Source organism: Sarcophilus harrisii, chromosome 5 (assembly GCF_902635505.1).
Source record: "Sarcophilus harrisii chromosome 5, mSarHar1.11, whole genome shotgun sequence".
Classification (NCBI taxonomy): Eukaryota; Metazoa; Chordata; class Mammalia; order Dasyuromorphia; family Dasyuridae; genus Sarcophilus; species Sarcophilus harrisii.
This window is the reverse complement of record NC_045430.1, coordinates 184,523,891-184,542,281: the sequence shown is the minus strand read 5'-3', so window position 1 is coordinate 184,542,281 and position 18,391 is coordinate 184,523,891. Positions and strand designations below refer to the sequence as shown.

Genomic DNA, 18,391 nt, shown 5'->3' with positions numbered 1-18,391 from the left:
AAAATCATCTTCTTGAATTCAAATCTGGTCTCAGACTCTCTTACTAGCTGTGTGACCCTAGGCAAGTTAATTAACCCTCTTTGCCTCAGTTTCCTCACTTGTAAAATGAGCTGGAGAAGGAAATAGCAAACCACTCCAGTCTCTTTACCAAGAAAATCCCAGAGTCACAAAGAGTTAAAAACTACTGAAATAAATGAAAAACAGTAAAGATTTTAAAAGGCAGTGATCAGAAATAAAACAAACTTTTGAGAAGGGAACAGGATTTTAAAAGAGGACAACTATAAGAAAATAGAATGGAGGGAAATAAACAGTTAGCAATTGTCACTGTGAATGTGAATGTGATTAATTTACTCATAAAATTGTAAAAGACAGAAGAAAAGATTAGAAACTAGAACCCAGCAGAAAATATGATGGTACTTAGAAAACCCTAGAGAGTCAACTAAAAAACTAGTCTAAATAATTAAATGACTTTAGCAAAGATATAACATATGAAGTCATCAGCATTTTTACATAGATACTTATATTTATATATAGATATACTAATAAAAAACCCAACAGGAAGTCTATTTTCTAAAATACACCTAGGAACTATGTGAAACACAATTACAAAACATTCTTCACACAAATAAAGATGGATCTAAGTAACAGGAGAAAAATTAATTGATCACAAGTAAATCACTATAAATATAATGCTGCAATATAACAAAAATGACAATACTACTTAATTTAATTATTCAATGCTATATCAATTGAATTACTAAAGAATTATTTTATAGTTAAGGAAATACAATAATAAAATTTATGTAGAGAAATAAAAGGTCAAAACTATCAAGGAAAGGGGTGGGGATAATGGGGAAACATTAAAAAAGGGGACCTAGCAGTTACAGATCTCAAATTATAAAGTAGTAATCACCAAAATAATTTGATATTAGATAAGAAATAGAGTGATTAAGGGAATAAATCAAGTACACAACAAACTAACAAATGAGCACAGAAACCTACTATTTGAGAAACCCAAAGTTCCTTGGAAAAAGAATTCACTATTTGACCAAAAAAAAAAAAATAGTCTAGCAGAAACTAGGTTTAGACCACTATCTAACACCATAAATAAGCTCAAAATGACTACTTGGTTTAGACAAAAGTGATGATATAAGCAAATTAGGAGGTCACAGAAAAAATTGCCTGTCATATCTATGGATAGAGGAAGAATTCATGAGACACAAAAACATAGAGAAGAGAAAGACAGACAGTCAGAGAAAGAAGGAAAGAGAAATAGAGTCAGAAAGAGAGTCACAGTAGCTAAAGGGGATAATTTTGGTAACAAAATTTAAAACTTTTGTACAAACAAATCAGTGCTGCCAAAATTAGAAGAAAGTCAAGAAATGGGGGTGGGGAATTTTACAACAAGTTTGATAAAAAGCTCGTTTCTGAAATTCATAAGAGATTTATAAAAATAATTAATAAAAATAATATAAAATAATTCATAGAGATTTATAAAAATAAGAGCCATTCTCCAACTGATATTCAAACTGTATGAACAGTTTTCAGAAGAGGAAACCAAAGCTAGTAATAATCTTATGAAAAAGCTCTAAGTCACTAATAATTAGAGAAATGTAAATTAAAACAGGTATCACCTCACAACTATCAGATTGCTAACATGACAGATAAGGAAAATGACAAATGTTAGAGGGAATGTTAAAAAATAAATACATTAATGCATTGTTGATGAAGCTGTGAACTACTCTGATCATTCTAAAGACTTATTCTGAATAATGCCCAAAGAGCTATAAAACTTTGCATACTCTTTAATTCAACAATACCCCTACTAGGTCCCTATCTCAAAGAGATCAAAGGAAAAGGAAAAGGACCCATATGGATAAAAATATTTATAACAGTCCTTTTTGTAGTCACAAAGAATTAGAAACTGAAAGGTGCCCATCAATTAGAGAATGACTAAGCAAGTTCTGGTGTATGAATGTGATAGAATACTCTTGAGATATAAGAAACAACAAATAATATGTTTTCAGAACAACCTGAGAATACCTCAGTGAACTGATGGAAAGTGAATTGAGCAGAACTAAGAGAATAATCTACACAGTAACAGCAATATCATAAAGGTAATCAGCTATAAAAGACTTAGTAACTCTGATCAATACAATCTGATCTACCACACTTCCAAAGACTTCATTACATAAAATGGTATCCACCTCTAGAAAGCTAATAGAGATTCAGAGTGCAAACATACTTTTTTCTTCATTTTTTTGTAATTTTTTCTTTATTTTTCTGAATACAGACATGTTTTATATGATTTCATATGTACAGTGGGCACCATATTTCATGCTTTTCAACAGGTGAGGGCCTGGAAGAAAGGAAATAATATGGAACTGAAAACAAAAATAAAAATAAGCAATGTCATACTACCCCTAAATGTATATAGAAAATAAACTTTTAAGTCTTTTCAACCTATGCCAGTAAGAAGCAATGGAAATGTTTTCTTCTATATATCTTCATACAGCATATTGTTTTCCCCCTTGAAATCAAAAATGAGAAAACTCAATTAAATAAATGTATACTGGTTTATTTAGTGGATTTGATTTAGCTTTCATATTTTAACATTTAGGGGATTTAAGTTTCTGAGTTATTGGAGATTACAAGGGGAAGGGGGAATTGCAATTTTTTTTCCTTTACCAACAAGTCACTAACTATATATTTTGCAGTAATATAAAGCCTGTGCCAATTCAGCATGCAATTGTTTTTTGTTTGTTTGTTTGTTTGTTTGTTTTTATTTAATAGCCTTTTATTTACAGGTTATATGTATGGGTAACTTTACAGCATTAACAATTGCCAAACTTCTTGTTCCAATTTTTCACCTCTTACCTCCCACCCCCTCCCCCAGATGGCAGGATGACCAGTAGATGTTAAATATATTAAAATATAAATTAGATACACAATAAGTATACATGACCAAAACGTTATTTTGCTGTACAAAAAGAATCAGACTCTGAAATATTGTACAATTAGCTTATGAAGGAAATAAAAAATGCAGGTGGGCATAAATATAGGGATTGGGAATTCAATGTAATGGTTTTTAGTCATCACCCAGAGTTCTTTCTCTGGGCGTGGCTGGTTCAGTTCATTACTGCTCCATTGGAAATGATTTGGTTGATCTCGTTGCTGAGGATGGCCAGGTCCATCAGAACTGGTCATCATATAGTATTGTTGTTGAAGTATATAATGATCTCCTGGTCCTGCTCATTTCACTCAGCATCAGTTCGTGTAAGTCTCTCCAGGTCTTTCTGAAATCATCCTGTTGGTCATTTCTTACAGAACAGTAATATTCCATAATATTCATATACCACAATTTATTCAGCCATTCTCCAACTGATGGGCATCCACTCAGTTTCCAGTTTCTAGCCACTATAAAGAGGGCTGCCACAAACATTCGTGCACATACAGGTCCCTTTCCCTTCTTTATGATCTCTTTGGGATATAAGCCCAGTAATAACACTTCAGCATGCAATTGTTGTATGAAAAGCTTCTTGTGCTTAAAAATTTAATTGTCCAAATTAATTATTTCCTTGGAAGATGTTCAACATACAGGTATTTATTTTCTTTCTATGGGATAGTTTCTCTCAGCATGGACAGTTGGATGTTTTACTTTCATTTGTCATTTGAAACTGGTAAACCTGGTACAAAGGATTCTTCCATATTGCTGAGGCTTCAACGTTTAAATTTAAGAAACAGAAAAGAATCTGGATATATACCTATGAGCCCCCTGATTTATGAAGCTATTGTAATGCTTTTGTGCTATTGTGATATTTTAAACCCTCTTTAAATTCAGCTTAGAATTCTTGAGTCATCCTTGACTTCTTTTTCTTTTTCTTCCCTTCTTCCTCCCTCTTTTCTTTTTCTCCTCCCCTCCCCTGCCCTCTCCCTCCTTCCCCTCTCCCCTCTTCCCTTCCCCTCCCTCTCTCCTTCTCTCTCTCTCTCTCTCTCCTCCCTCTATCTCTCTTTCCCCCTCTCCCTCCCTCCCTCTCTCTCTCTCTCTCTCTCTAATTTAGCCCACACCTCTGTAGGAAAGTAGGAGAAGATAAGACCCTGTGATAGCCCCTATTCTAGTGGACCACTTTTGTGTTCTGCTTTTCCATGGAACCAAAAGCTGTATCACACACCCTCTTTCCCTGAGTTACTATAACCATGGTTATTAGCCTGAAGATGGCTGTGTCCAACCTGTGGAAGTCCACAAGGTAAGCACAAAGACAGCAGTCTCAAAAAGGAGTAAGCATGTTTTCCCAAAAAAGCAAAAGTTCCTCAGCCCCTAAAATACCAATACCCTCATTTGCCCCACACTACTTACATCTTTGACACCCATGATTATGGTTTTATAAACTTCATGCTGGAACAAATCATAGAACTAAAAATGTAGAGCTGAAAGAATCTTAAAAGTCATCTGTCCAACATATTCATTTTGTTGAAAAGAAAACAGATGTACAGAGAGGCTATATGTCTTGGCCAAGGTTACACAATTAGTAATACACAGAACAGGGATACAACCAGATCATTTGATGCCACAGTCATTCTTATCCTTTCCATTCCACCTTCTTCCCATTCTCAATTCAGTTAATATCAAGCAAAAATCATAGACATGCAAACATATTAGCTACAAACACTTTTCTCCTCCTCATCTCTTTCAACTCTTACTCTGTGAGTTGGATAAAATGTCCATTCTTTTCTCTTATCCGTCCTTATTGTTCCACTTATGAGTCTACACTGATACCAATCATGATTGATAAATATAAATAGTGCTGATGCCATCACTATATTAAGGAAAAAGCAAATTATAGAGTTTAAACTATAATTAAAGTAGTAGTGTCATCAAATTCTAGAGTCATAGAAGGTATCTACTATTCTTTTATTAGGTCTTTACAAGTCTATATCTTCTTCCCATTCTCTAATGGAACTTGTTTTTCCTGAACTCCTTTATATTAAGTGAAATGTTTTTATTCATTTTATACTATTTTGTTAAATTACTAGTACTAGATACAAAATTATCATTTTACTATTATTAAATTATAGATGTACAATATTTCAGCTACATTATGTACTAAATGGGACTGTATGAGCTATCTATAAAGAAAGTACAAGTCATTCTCAAAATAATGATTGTTACATGGGCAGGACTGATTGATATAATTAATGGTTATTAATTATACTGGTTTATTCATTGCAAAATAATAATTATAACCAGAACAATAAATTATTATTAGACAGTTTCCATCATGATACGGATGTAACTTTAGCCTGAAAAACACTTATTTATTTTTAGGATTGAACCTCAGCTTTGTCCATTCTTGACCCATATGGCAGGATATATAAGAAAAATTGAGAGTGGGGTGGGGGATATGGCTAAGTTGATAGGGTCAAGTGTAGAAAACATAAGAAATTTCAGAAATAGCGATTTATGTAACATATTTGTTCATTCCATACTTTACTCAACATATCTTAGAAATTCTTCTTCCAATATTTTTCATATCTCTTCCTTCTTAATTCCTTCCTCAATTCATGTCAATTCTATATCATATTTAAACTACTGAAATAGTTTCCATAACTTGTTCCCACCCGGTGCATTCTATACCTCCTCAAATATATCCAACATACAGTTGCCAAATTAACTATCTTACAATCCTTCCTAATTACAAAATCACCCTCTCCTAAACCTTTGCTTAAACTTCAGTAGATTCCCACTACTTATTGAATGAAATACAGGTTTTTTTAACTGAAATTCAAGGTCTTTAACATTCTAGCTCTAATCGAGGGCTGTCTGTTTTTTTTTTTTTTGTTTTTTTTTTAATCTTCCATTATTCCCCTACCTTTTCTTCAATGAAATAGGAGTGACTCACCCCAAATATGTGACGTCTCCCGCCTGTGTGCCTTTATTCATGTTATTCACCCAGGATCACAGGATCATAGTTCAAGCCCCTTCTTTTAAAGATGAGGTAACTAAGATCCACAGCAGCTAAATGATTTACCCATCACCGTGGATTCAAAAAAGGGTCTTCTCACTCTTGTGATGGCTTTATGACCTAAGCATCTCCACCTCTTGAAAGCCAATCTGTTAGAATCCTCTGACCAAGAAAATAGGGAACTGTTTAGAACATACAAGAACTTTTTGCCACAGCTTTTATTTTGGAATTGAAATTCAAAAATTATTTGGACCACTCACAACCTATGAAATGCATAGTGCTCTGCCTAGTAGAAGTTATGATTTAAAAGTTTTAATGAGTCAAGTGTCTACTTGTACTTGGTGTTAAATTACAAAATTTTATTTCATTATCACACACAACCTACTTTTTTTTCTTTGTAATTTTTTTATTATTATTATAGCTTTTTATTTACAAGATATATGCATGGGTAATTTTTCAGCATTTACAGTTGCAAAACCTTTTGTTCCAATTTTTCCCCTCCTTCCCCCCACCCCCTCCCCTAGATGGCAGTTTGACCAATACATATTAAATATATTAAAGTATGTTAAATACACTATATGTATACATGTCCATACAGAATCAACCTACTTTTTAAGGGCATTTGCCTCAGAGAAAAAAAGACATCTAGATACAAGACTTAATAGTAAATAAGGTCCAGGCAGAATATAGGCTAAAACATCAGGAGGTTCAATCTTGTTTAAATACCTGTAGAGAGGTAGAAAGGTGATGTGGCTATGTTGCATTTGAGATTAACATTGTATAGGACTAGGTTGTTCTAGTCATATTCATTATAGTTCACCTAAGTCAGAAATCAAAATCTCTCTTATATGTCTCATGCATTCCAGGCATATTCTCTCCTAGATGAACATAGGCAAGTATATTACTCTCTTGATCTATACATAATTTGTATCAGTATATAAGAGCTACTTGAATTCAAAACTCATTTCTTAGTGTCAATACATCAGCTTAGATTATTAATGTCTGTATTGATATTGTGACCTGTGTTTCCAATTTGCTGAAGCAAACATATAAAGGCAGATTTTTGCGGAATAAACCAGTGAGACTTTGCTTTATGAATCAGATTTTTAGAGATACCATAAACTCAACCTAATATGACAAAGTCACAGCAAGCTAAAACCATCTCTTAATAAATTTAACTGGGCATAACTCCCAGAGAACTCAAACTCAGCAAGTGCTAGCACTTTGGTAAAATGAGTGTATTTACAACAGAAGCCTTTCAGAAACTATGCATCTTCTTTTGGGAACTAGTCTTTTGGGAACTTCTTTGAGAACTGATTAACAAACATTTATTAAGTATCCATTGTTGTCAGGTGTTACAGTAGACACTGGGGATAAAAATAGAAAAGTGAGTCAGTGCCTGGCCTCAAGGACTTTACATTACTAACTACCAGATTGGTAGTGGTCCCCTAGGTTTGCAATTTTTAGGTCAGCTACTGATTAGTTTTGTACATCTCTAATGTAGTTAATGCATATTATTGTGTTTTAGGATTATTGGTCTTTTATCCTTCTACTACCCAGTAAGCTCTGTAAGAGCAAGAGTCATGTCCAAGTCTGTATCTCTCTCCCCTCCCTAGCACTTTGCAAAGTATTTTGTACGTAATAGTTGCTTATAATTATTGAATTTAATTGAACTTCTCAAATGGTTTAAATTTCCAAAAGCCATGAATAAATGACAAATAAAGGGATGTGACATGCTATTCCAGGCAATTATGCTTTTTCTAGAAAAATAAATAATTGTGAAAATAGCATGGCAAGTAATTATTAATAATCAAAAAAGTCAGATTTAGAATACTACGTGAAGAAACACCCATCTATTTATATAGTTATGCACCTACTCACCAATCTTTAACTGTAATCCATCCTGGGGTGTTCTTATTATCTCTGAATCCATACTCTTCACTTTAGGCAGGTAAACAAGACCTCATTGACATAATTCATCTTCTTCCTGAGATAACTCCTTATACTTGATTCCTGACAAGTACTTTACCTTTCTCCTATGATAAATGAAGAGGTTGAAATTCATAAGCTTTGAAGCTCCTTCCAAAGCTAAATCTATGATCCTATGAACAGTAATAACCAGGATCATCTACAGTAAATTTGCTAACTAAAGGTTTCCTCAGGCCTTACTGGTTTGTTCATGCTTTATCTCAATGAAAGAACCTGCTCAGTCCCTTTTGTTATACAAGTTTATAAAGCACAGTATATTCCAGGTGATTGTACTAGTCAACTAACAACATCAAGAACAATTCTAATTAAGCCTTGTCCAGACTTTAAACTTACAATCGTTAACATTCCCTGATTGTTTGCTCACAACTCAATTATTTTACAGATTCAGAAAATTCTCCTCAATGTAAATTAATATTTTTGTCTCTTTCCTTGAACCTGGGACAAAGGGAGAGAATTCTTGAGATGTTCCAGCTAGCAGTCAGAGTGATAAGGAAGGCTTTTACTATCCTTACTATCGCAAGGCTATGATGATTATCTCAGTGTCTTTCAAATATCCCAATGCTCTGCGAAATACAAGAATTCCTAGGAGATAATAAAAAGGGACCCAAGATTCTTTATGACTGTCTCACTGACTTCCATCCCAATGTCCATGTGTTCTTCAGGTAAATCTGCTCCTTCTCAATTAATAAGCTAAAATCCTGAAAGTCCTTTGAAACAATATATAATGGGATTTTTTTTTTGTTCATCTCAATTCTTATCAATGCCCCCTTATGCTTATGTTTCTTGGTGGTCAATAATGGTGGAATGATATTGCTTTGGTTTGGTATTCTGAGGACTCTTAAAGTACATAGATTTCTGTAGCAATTATCAGCACCTCCATTCACTGATTTCTTTTATTCATTCACTCAAGAAATCGCAAAATTCTACCTTACTCTGAAGAACAACATTCAAGTGTTCACACACACAAACATATATCTTTGCCTACTTTGGAAAGAATAGTTAAAACAAGAGCAGAATTCAGATAGCTATCACATCCCTCATCTCCTGTCCCTATCCTGGAATCAATCCCACAAAGACTAATTATGTTGTTACATGGATCTGTATATTTGTTCTGCAGTTTTAATCAAATTCTATTGTTCACTTCATCCCATCCTACACTGAAAAGGCATGACCATGACAATCTACTACTCTATGTTCTATTCACAACTCCTGTGGCTTCTTATATGGTGATTACCATCTCTGGTCACCACTCCTTATTGGCTCTCCCTATTAAAATGGAAGTGCCTTAAGAAGACATTCTCATTTTTGTGTTTATATTTGAGGCACTGAATATATTGTCATATGGTATTCTTTACATTATTTACTTAATTACTTTAATTTTTTTATTTAAACTTTTTTCTGAACCTAAACACCAAATAAACTAAACTAACTATATGCAAAGGAGAAGGGAGAAAGAGAATTGTATATGAAACTTCAAATTTCTATTCTGTAGCTTTCTTTTCTTTTAAATAAATACTTAATTCAAAATGTAATTTTCAAAACTACTGCCTTTCTGTGCTTCCATCTGGCCTTCCTTCGACTCTCCACTATTCCATGAATACTTTTTAAATGCTTTAATGAAGAGGAAGGGAAGAGAAGGGAAGTGAATAAGCATTTATATAGTGTTATATAGTGTTATTCTGTGCTAAAACCCTTACAAATTTTTATTTGTTCTTATAACAATCTTATGAGAGGAGAAGAAATTACAGGAGGGAAAAACTAAGAAAGGCAAATGAGCCATAAACAACAAATAGATGTTTAAGTGACTTAATGAATATGCCATCCATATACATATTTATATAACCAAAAACTACAGAATTTAGGAAAAAAATAACACTGAGACTCTTATAAGATTCTTGCAAATGAGAGCAATATAAGTCAAACATAAAAATGCAAAGGCAAATAAAAAAGCTAATTTGTATATTCATATGAGTTCTTTAAAACATGGATACTGAACTTCAAAAAAGTTGTTCACCCAGAAAAAAAGTGAAAAAAAAGTCTTACCACAAGAAATCATATAGAATAATTTTCTAGAAATACTTTAAGCAAACAGCAAAGCTTATATAGAAAGAATTCATAGAGTATCAACATAAATAAACCCCTAGTTAATTCCATCAGGTCACATAATAGTCAAATGTCAAAACTACAACATCAAAAAACAAACTTTGCCAGTCCCCAGGGGAAATTCTTTCACATTAAAAAATGAATCATTCAGAAAATCACATGACTGCCCCATGGTTACAAGAAAACAAAGAAAAATTAAATGATGTTCCAAAAAATAAAGATTATCAACAACAAATATATTTGATATGTATTTATAGATATATGTTATGTGTGTATATATATATATATATATTTGTATATATATGTATAAATATATATGTGCATGTACTTACACACAGATGCAAAACTAAAACTAAGCATCAAAGGAAATAAACAGATGTTCAGTAAAAGGGAGAACATTTTAATTATTTGTCTAAAAGAACCCAGAAGTGAATAAGGTATTCTTCACCCAAATTCATTGAATAATAAAAAGTTAAATACTTTTAGACTGTACTCCAAGACTAAGAAATGTAATACGTGTTTTCATGTTACTAAGATTGGACAAGTGTATGAATGTGGAATTGGAATACATTTTTGCTTGTTTGATTTCCTTCTTTTTTAAAGGAAAATTCTCCAAGTAACAACAAGAAGGCATGAAGAAAATTACTCATATAATATAGTGGTATCAAACTCAAATTAATATGGAAGAGGGTCACAGGATCTGTAAAACCGTATATTAATGATCCCTGTAGGCCACATTTTACTTAGAAAAATCACACATTAATGTTATCTGTGTTTTACTGCATTTTCACTTATTTTCTTCAACATTCCAATTGCATTTTAATCTGATTTGGGCTGCACTCAGAAGTGTTGTGGGCCATTTATAGTGTTTAGATCATTGTCATCAAAGTTAAAACAGAAAATAGTTAAAAGCAGAAGAGTTCAAGTAACTCATTTGAAGAAACAAGATTTAGAACATCTAGAAAAAAGATAGTTTTTATATATAGTAATTAATGAAGCAATAGCACTTTTATATCTCAAACTATATTGTGAAGCATTATCATCAAAACTCTTTGGCACATGTTAAAAATTGTTAAAATATATCAGTGAAATATACTAGAAAAGGAAGATTCAGAAACAGCTCAACTCAATAACCTACTGTTTGATAAACTCCAAAACATTACTTATCATGGAAGTAACTCCCTTTTTGACAAAAATTTCTAGGAAGACTGGAAGGAATTAAATTGAGCCCAATATCTTATATCATACCTTCCCTCTGCTAATCATTTCCCATTTATCCTGTATATAGCTTGTTTGTAATATTTGTTTTCTTGTTGTCTCCTCCATTAAATTGCAAACTCTTTGAGAACAGGTGTTGTGATAGGGGAGCTACCTGCCAGTGGCTGCTGGAGGTCTAACTCAGACCTGTAGAATGGATCTCTTCATGTGAGCAGATGATGATGATGATACAAGGAGACTAAGAGGCAGTTGCGTTCTCCGACCTCTCCACTGAGAGGCCGTTGCATTGTCTGACCTTTCTCCTCTTCCCTCTGCCTCCAATTTATTTCATTCCCCATCCACAAGGAACATCTATGTCAGCAAAGGCTGCTTTGCAACTCCTTCAGATGTTATGATTCACAGCTTAGAGGCTCCTGCAGGGGTCCTCAAACTACAGCCCGAGGGCCAGATGTGGCAGCTGAGGACGATTATTCCCCCTCACCCAGGGCTATGAAGTTTCTTTATTTAAAAGCCCACAAAACAAAGTTTTTGTTTTTACTATAGTCCGGCCCTCCAACAGTCTGAGGGACAGTGAACTGGCCCCCTATTTTAAAAGTTTGAGGACCCCTGCTAGAGAATTGAACTGCCCCTTCACTTAGGCATGGTCCTTAATAGACAGGTATATCTTTTACCTCTTTTTGACACAGTGCCTGGCACATAGTAGGCAGTTAATTAATGCTTATTGACTGAGTTAATGGACACCACAATAAATTCAAAATGAATATTTCAAATGAATATTAACATTATAAAATTTAAAAGTGACTCAGAATAGATCCCTTTCATATCTACAACTAGAGGAAGAATTCTTAACCAAATGTAACAAGTGTATGTTGTATCCAAACACACTGTAGCACCTCACATTTCACAAAGAGTTGGTCAGTAATTGTTCATTTCAACCTGCCCTCACAATGATAGGTTTCTTATTCCAAAGAAATGCTATCACATAGTTGCATTCAAACTGTCTCTGGGTCCTAAAGTTTATACTGTTGTGGGGAAAACATAATGGTCTTACTTGTAAGTATAGCTTTCAAGTCCTGTTTAATGTGTTTCCATCTAAACAAACCAGCTATGGTTTGATAATACTTTTAGATTATAAGCTTGAACATTTATGTAAAATATGATAAATAATAATAACATATATATGTATATATATATATATACATAAGCATGTATAATAATAATAAATATATCACACTCATAAGTTACTCTCCCATGACTATATTTAGTATCTCAGAGGGAAACCTGACAAGAAAACAGGAGTGAAGAAAATTCATGTTCTTGAGTAACTCACAGTTCTAAACTATAGGCTTTGAAGTCATTAGGCCGCTAAGGAACATATATACCACATATAAATGCTCTCCAGCAGACACTTACCACTCTTCTGATGGACAAAACCTCTTCTCATAGGCTCTCAGATTAATAAAACAATTACAAGTACTTTCATCTAACAATCACCCTTAAATATCATACCTTTTTATTTAACTAGTAGTTCTCTTTCAGCCAAAAAACTGAAAGCTCATTAAATCTATATTTTTTCTGGGATATATATACCAGATACAGACAGATACAGATACAGCCTTCTATTAAGCACTATACTATATTGTCTAATCAACTTAAAGCAAAGAGAGTTCACTGCAAAGCAGTTAAAGATGATTCTTTGAGCAAGACAGACAAGCCCAGCCAACTGTTCATTCATCTGGATTCTGAGTCATACAATTAGATATCCCTTTCAATATAATGAAGCCATAAAACTATTTTCACCAAACCAGAGAAGTTTTCAAAGAACAGCAAAGACAGGAATATAGGGTTGATGACCATGTTTCTTGTTTGAATTTCTTTTTAAAACACACACATACAGAGAGAGACAAGAGAGACACAGAGAAACAGAGACAGAGAGAAAGAGAAAGACAGGGATAGAAACAAAGAGAGAACCTGAGTGATACTGAAAAAGTAACAAAAACAATATCAATGAGCTAAAAAATCTAAATAATAAAAGATATAATAAATAAAATACAAAACTCTAGATGTCATGGAAGCACAATACCTGCTGACTTCTTATCCAATGAGTTCCAATCTCTCTTCAGCCAATGAGTAGCTTGCTGCTGAAATTATCTGTCAGCTATTGCTCTGGTAGTCACCTCTTTTCATAGTGTTTCTACCCCTTGTTCCAGGCCAGTCAATCTTCTTCATTCACCTCTTCACCCTACATTCCCTAGAACTCAATGACTCATTTTTCACTTGATGTTAAAGACTTACCAAATATACTCCATGAAATCAACAATCCTCATTTAGAAATTCTATAGCCTTCAGTTAGATAATTTTTATTGTATGTTCTTTACCCCCTTGAATCATAAAATATGTATATGCAAATGATCTGAGAGACTAAAATGCTTTGCAGCTTCAGCTATTCCATAGTCTTCAAAGAGGTTCAATTTAACAAAATGAATCTGACAATTGTTTCATACTTTCATATTTTTGTTTTATTAGTTTGTTCAAAGTAAAAGTTATTTATATGCACCCCTTTAAATTTACATTGTTCATATTTAAGAAAACTCTTAGTTTTCTCCCTATTGTCCCTCACCAATATCCCCCAGCTGTTAATGCCTTTTACTCAGAAATCAACACCTACTTACTCCATTTATATCTTGTAAACAAACTAGTTATTTCCATGTTGTTTCCACTCATTAAAATGTGGACTCTTTGAGAGCAGGGAGTGTTTTTGCCTTTCTTTGTATCCCCAAGTTTACCATGGTGCCTAAAACATACTAAGTGTTAAATAAATGCTTGTTTGCTGACTGGTTGGCATCACCTACATCTTTTATAGAGTAATATAGCTTATGCCACAATTAATTTTCTATTCCTTTTATAACAAATCTGTTAAAGACTATCTGAAAATTGTTTCTTTTACATTTAGATTTTACTGAGTTTTTATTGAACCAAATTTCTTTCTCTACTCTTAGGCATGAATCTATTGTATGAAAAAGGAAATACTTTATATCCCTTATTAGTGAAGTTCATTATCTGTCTTTTCTTATACAAAAATACACTTTTGCCCTTTTTATTCATCATTTTTTATAAAGCTAAAGTAGTGATGTCAGTTCCAGTAGAAAAATATCCCTGTGGGGCTGCATTTGAATCAGAAAACTACAAATTAACAATATCTATATTGTATTGTATTTGTATTTATCTTATTAATTATTCCTCAATTGCATTTCCCAATTCTTGGGAAACTTGACATTTCTGCCGTACAAAAATAATAACTTTCACAAATACAAGACAGAGTGGATTACAAAAAAAAAAAAGGGGGGGGGATAAAAATAAAATTTTTAAATTTAAATTTAAAAGATTTCATTTATTGAAGTTAAAAGAATTGGCATGAACAAAATTGGCAGGATAACAATAAGTGTTTGACAGAGAAAAAAATCTTTGAGACAAATAACTATAATAAAAGTCTTATTAACAAACTAAATAGACAATGGGTAGATGTACATAAAATCAAAAGACAGTTCATAATGAGTAAGTAGTTAAGAGATATAAACAGTAATTAAAAGAACTAAAAACTACCAACTATTATATAAAAGATGGTTCAAAATCATAAATAATCAAATAAATGCTTATATAAGGATTGACAACACTAAGGGGGGGAGGGACAGTAAGGGATTAAGAGCTTCAAAAGAAGTGAATAAAAGGTCTTTAGTTTCTTGCTCTTGCCTTAGATGGGGGGAGGCGGGGAATTAAGAATAGACTATTGTGAAACAGATCATAAAGGGAGAACCCTCTCCCAACAAATTAATTCATATTATTTTGTGTATATTTTGTATATTTTTATTTATACACATGTTTTCTACTTGGGAACATGTTATCTCTTCCAATATAATGTAAGCTCTTTGAAGTCAAGGACATCATTTTTATTCCAAGCTCCTAGCAAACTGCCTAGAACATTGGTTGATACATTTTTCTTACTGATTCAAAAGAATCTAGCCTTGACTGATGTGTTCCCATCAAGAATAAAGTTATTTTATGGCATTTCAAACTTAGTAAATAGACAAATTAACGCATTAATTCACTTTGAAAAATGTGAAAGCTCAACTTAAAGGAACTTTAAAGCAAGCTAAAATAATGAGACAGAAATACTAATGGAAGACTGGAAAAATTTTAGACTAATTCTATTAGAGAGAAGTATTTTTTTTAAAAGAAAGAATTTTTGGAGTGGCAAGTATGGAATTAAGCAATCTTCAAGTATAAGAAAAATCCCAGTAGTCTTGTGTAGGAAGATTAAGTATTAAAAGGAGAACATAGAATAGATTCTAAATCCTGAGAAAAGGGAAAATTCTGAAAGTTCTCTGAAAATATTTCTAGTATCATAATATTAAGCCATCAACCTCCTTCCCATCATCATTAGTTGAATTTTCAAGTGAATTTACTAGAGATTTCTATTCTATGAGGACACATCTCTAATTTGTGAAGGCAAAACAAGTTTATGAGGAAAGTTGCTTTCAATTTACAGATATTTCTATTTATAATTAACATTACTGAAATATATCTATTCTATCTAACAACAAATATCTATGCTATATTACTGAATGAAGTCTTTGCTCTTTGAAAGCATCAAGCTATGGGATGCTTACCTTCCTAATTACCTAGCTAGACTTCCTGGTTTTTCTGAGTCATTTCCACTTCTGATAAATCTCATCCAGTGGGCATTTACCCTCAGAAAATTTTGCCTGCCCCCAAGTTATTGACTTTGAAAACATTTGTAGAAAAGCCTTGATGTACTTTCAGTTTCCATGGAATGACCAAAGTGCTAATCACAGCACTTTGGACTCTGAGAATGTTCTGGAGCATGAAGTTAGCTATGGAAAAAACTAAGACTCGAAGTTCAAACATGCTTTAGAGATTGTATAAGATATGGAGCTAAAGGAATGTACTCAACCAGAATTTCTCAGTGCCTCTCCTTCACCCCCACAACTAACAAGTCAGACTGGACTTAGTCCCACTCTGCTCTGCCTCCATATGTCCTTTTTTAACTACCTTTTCTTTCACCTATTGTCTTGAATGAGACTAAATTTAAGTCTGAAATAAAGGAAAAATATTAGTTTGGATTGAATAACCTCAAGTGAATTTTTTTTCTTTTTTTTTTTTTTTTTATTTAATAGCCTTTTATTTACAGGATATATACATGGGTAACTTTACAGCATTAACAATTGCCAAACCTCTTGTTCCAATTTTTCACCTCTTACCCTCCCCACCCCCTCCCCTAGATGGCAGGATGACCAGTAGATGTTAAATATATTAAAATATAAATTAGATACACAATAAGTATACATGACCAAAACGTTATTTTGCTGTACAAAAAGAATCAGACTCTGAAATATTGTACAATTAGCTTGTGAAGGAAATCAAAAATGCAGGTGTGCATAAATATAGGGATTGGGAATTCAATGTAATGGTTTTTAGTCATTTCCCAGAGTTCTTTTTCTGGGCATAGCTAGTTCAGTTCATTACTGCTCCATTAGAAATGATTTGGTTGATCTCGTTGCTGAGAATGGCCTGATCCATCAGAACTGGTCATCATATAGTATTGTTGACCTCAAGTGAATTTTAGGCTTAGCTTTCTGCAAAAGAAGATTTCTGATGATCAAAGCATGGGTCCCTCGGATCGTTGATCCGAGTTGACGTTTTTTTTCCCCAAATTGTGATTTTGTGCTTGCTTAGGAGATAATGTTGAGTATCCTTTTTATACACCCATGGGTGTTATTTCCCCTAGTTGGACATCATCTCCCCAGTGACTGGAACATACTAGAGGCTTAATAAACGCCTAACTGATTGGAGCACCTAGTCTTCTACAATTAATGGTCTTCTCAGTCATCCCCACTATTGCCTCCTCTAAAGTTCAAATCATTCCACTAGCCCCCTGATTTAAACGCGCCTGTGCAAGGAGGCCAGTCAGTCACTCACAAAACCCCGCCCCTTCCCAGCCCCGTGTTCTCGCGGGTGTCAAGGGCGGGGCTTTGATCCGGGCGCCGCAGGGTAGAAGGGGAAGAGGAAGCCGGGGGCGGGTCATTGGGGAGTAGGGTGGAGCGTGAACCGGAAGTGGAAGAAGCTTCTCCCTTTCCAGGCGGACTCCGTTTGGCGCGGCCCCCGTCTCTCAGAGAACTTTCCTCCTCCCGGCGCCCGTGGTTGCTGCGTCCGATCCTCCTAGCCAGCAAGCCTCCTGGGCCGCCTTCCGTCCGGGCTTTCCCGCCGCCGCCGCCCTCGCTCCTCGCCGCCTTCTCTCCCCCTCTCCCTCCGGCCGGCCCCGCCGCAGTGATGTGCGACAAGGAGTTCATGTGGGCTCTGAAAAATGGAGACCTGGATGAGGTGAAAGATTATGTAGCCAAGGTAAGCGTGGGCCGGGGGGGTGGGGGCGAACCCCCGGGGACGGGCCGGGGAAGGCTTCTCCGCCGCGGGGAGGGTCACCCCGAGGCACGAGGGCGAGCTCTCGTTCCCTCCCCCTCGCGTCAGTCAGTCAGTCAGTCAGTCAGTCAAAATGACCCTCTTCTCAGTCAGCCGAGTGGACTCCCCCGAAATGTGACCCCGCTCAGCCGCCCCGACTCGGCAAGGCGGCTTAGTCACATCTGCACCTCCGGGAGAAGCTCCTCGGCTTAGGCCGTGGTCCCGGCATTTCTTAAGACCTCTGTGATTGCTATGAGATCTGTGTGGAAACAACCCACTGATAGTGAGAATAAAGTCGCCCAAGTGGTACCAACCGGTGTAGCTTTCTTTAAAAACGTCGAGCCTGACACAGCTTGAACGTATTCACAGAAAATGGTAGTTTTTAAAATCGCATAATTCTGAAACGAATATATCGTTTTAAGGAGCCTTAATTTTGGGTGTGGCTCTTTTCCTCTCCCCTGCCACAACACAAATAGACTTTTACTTCAAGTGGTCAGATTGTTAGCTGACTTGTGTGTAAAATATCTTAGCAGGCTTTTGCCAGCCTTCTGACTGATAGCATCCAAAATACGTGCTTGCCTCATAAATAGCGTCCGAAATACTTGTCTAGTAAAATGTACTATGCCTGAACAGTCATAGTTGGT

General features: G+C 34.7%; 1 protein-coding gene across 1 annotated transcript in view; it reads left to right on the top strand.

The window, feature by feature from the left end:
• Positions 1 to 17,361: 17,361 nt before the first annotated feature.
• The window catches only part of MTPN (myotrophin), a 51,385-nt gene continuing 50,355 nt past the window's right edge, over positions 17,362 to 18,391 (top strand). The window contains exon 1 of the mRNA XM_003771636.4: positions 17,362 to 17,693. Within this exon, the coding sequence (XP_003771684.1) occupies positions 17,622 to 17,693 (72 nt within the window). The 5' untranslated portion in view covers positions 17,362 to 17,621. The remainder of the gene's footprint in view (positions 17,694 to 18,391) is intronic.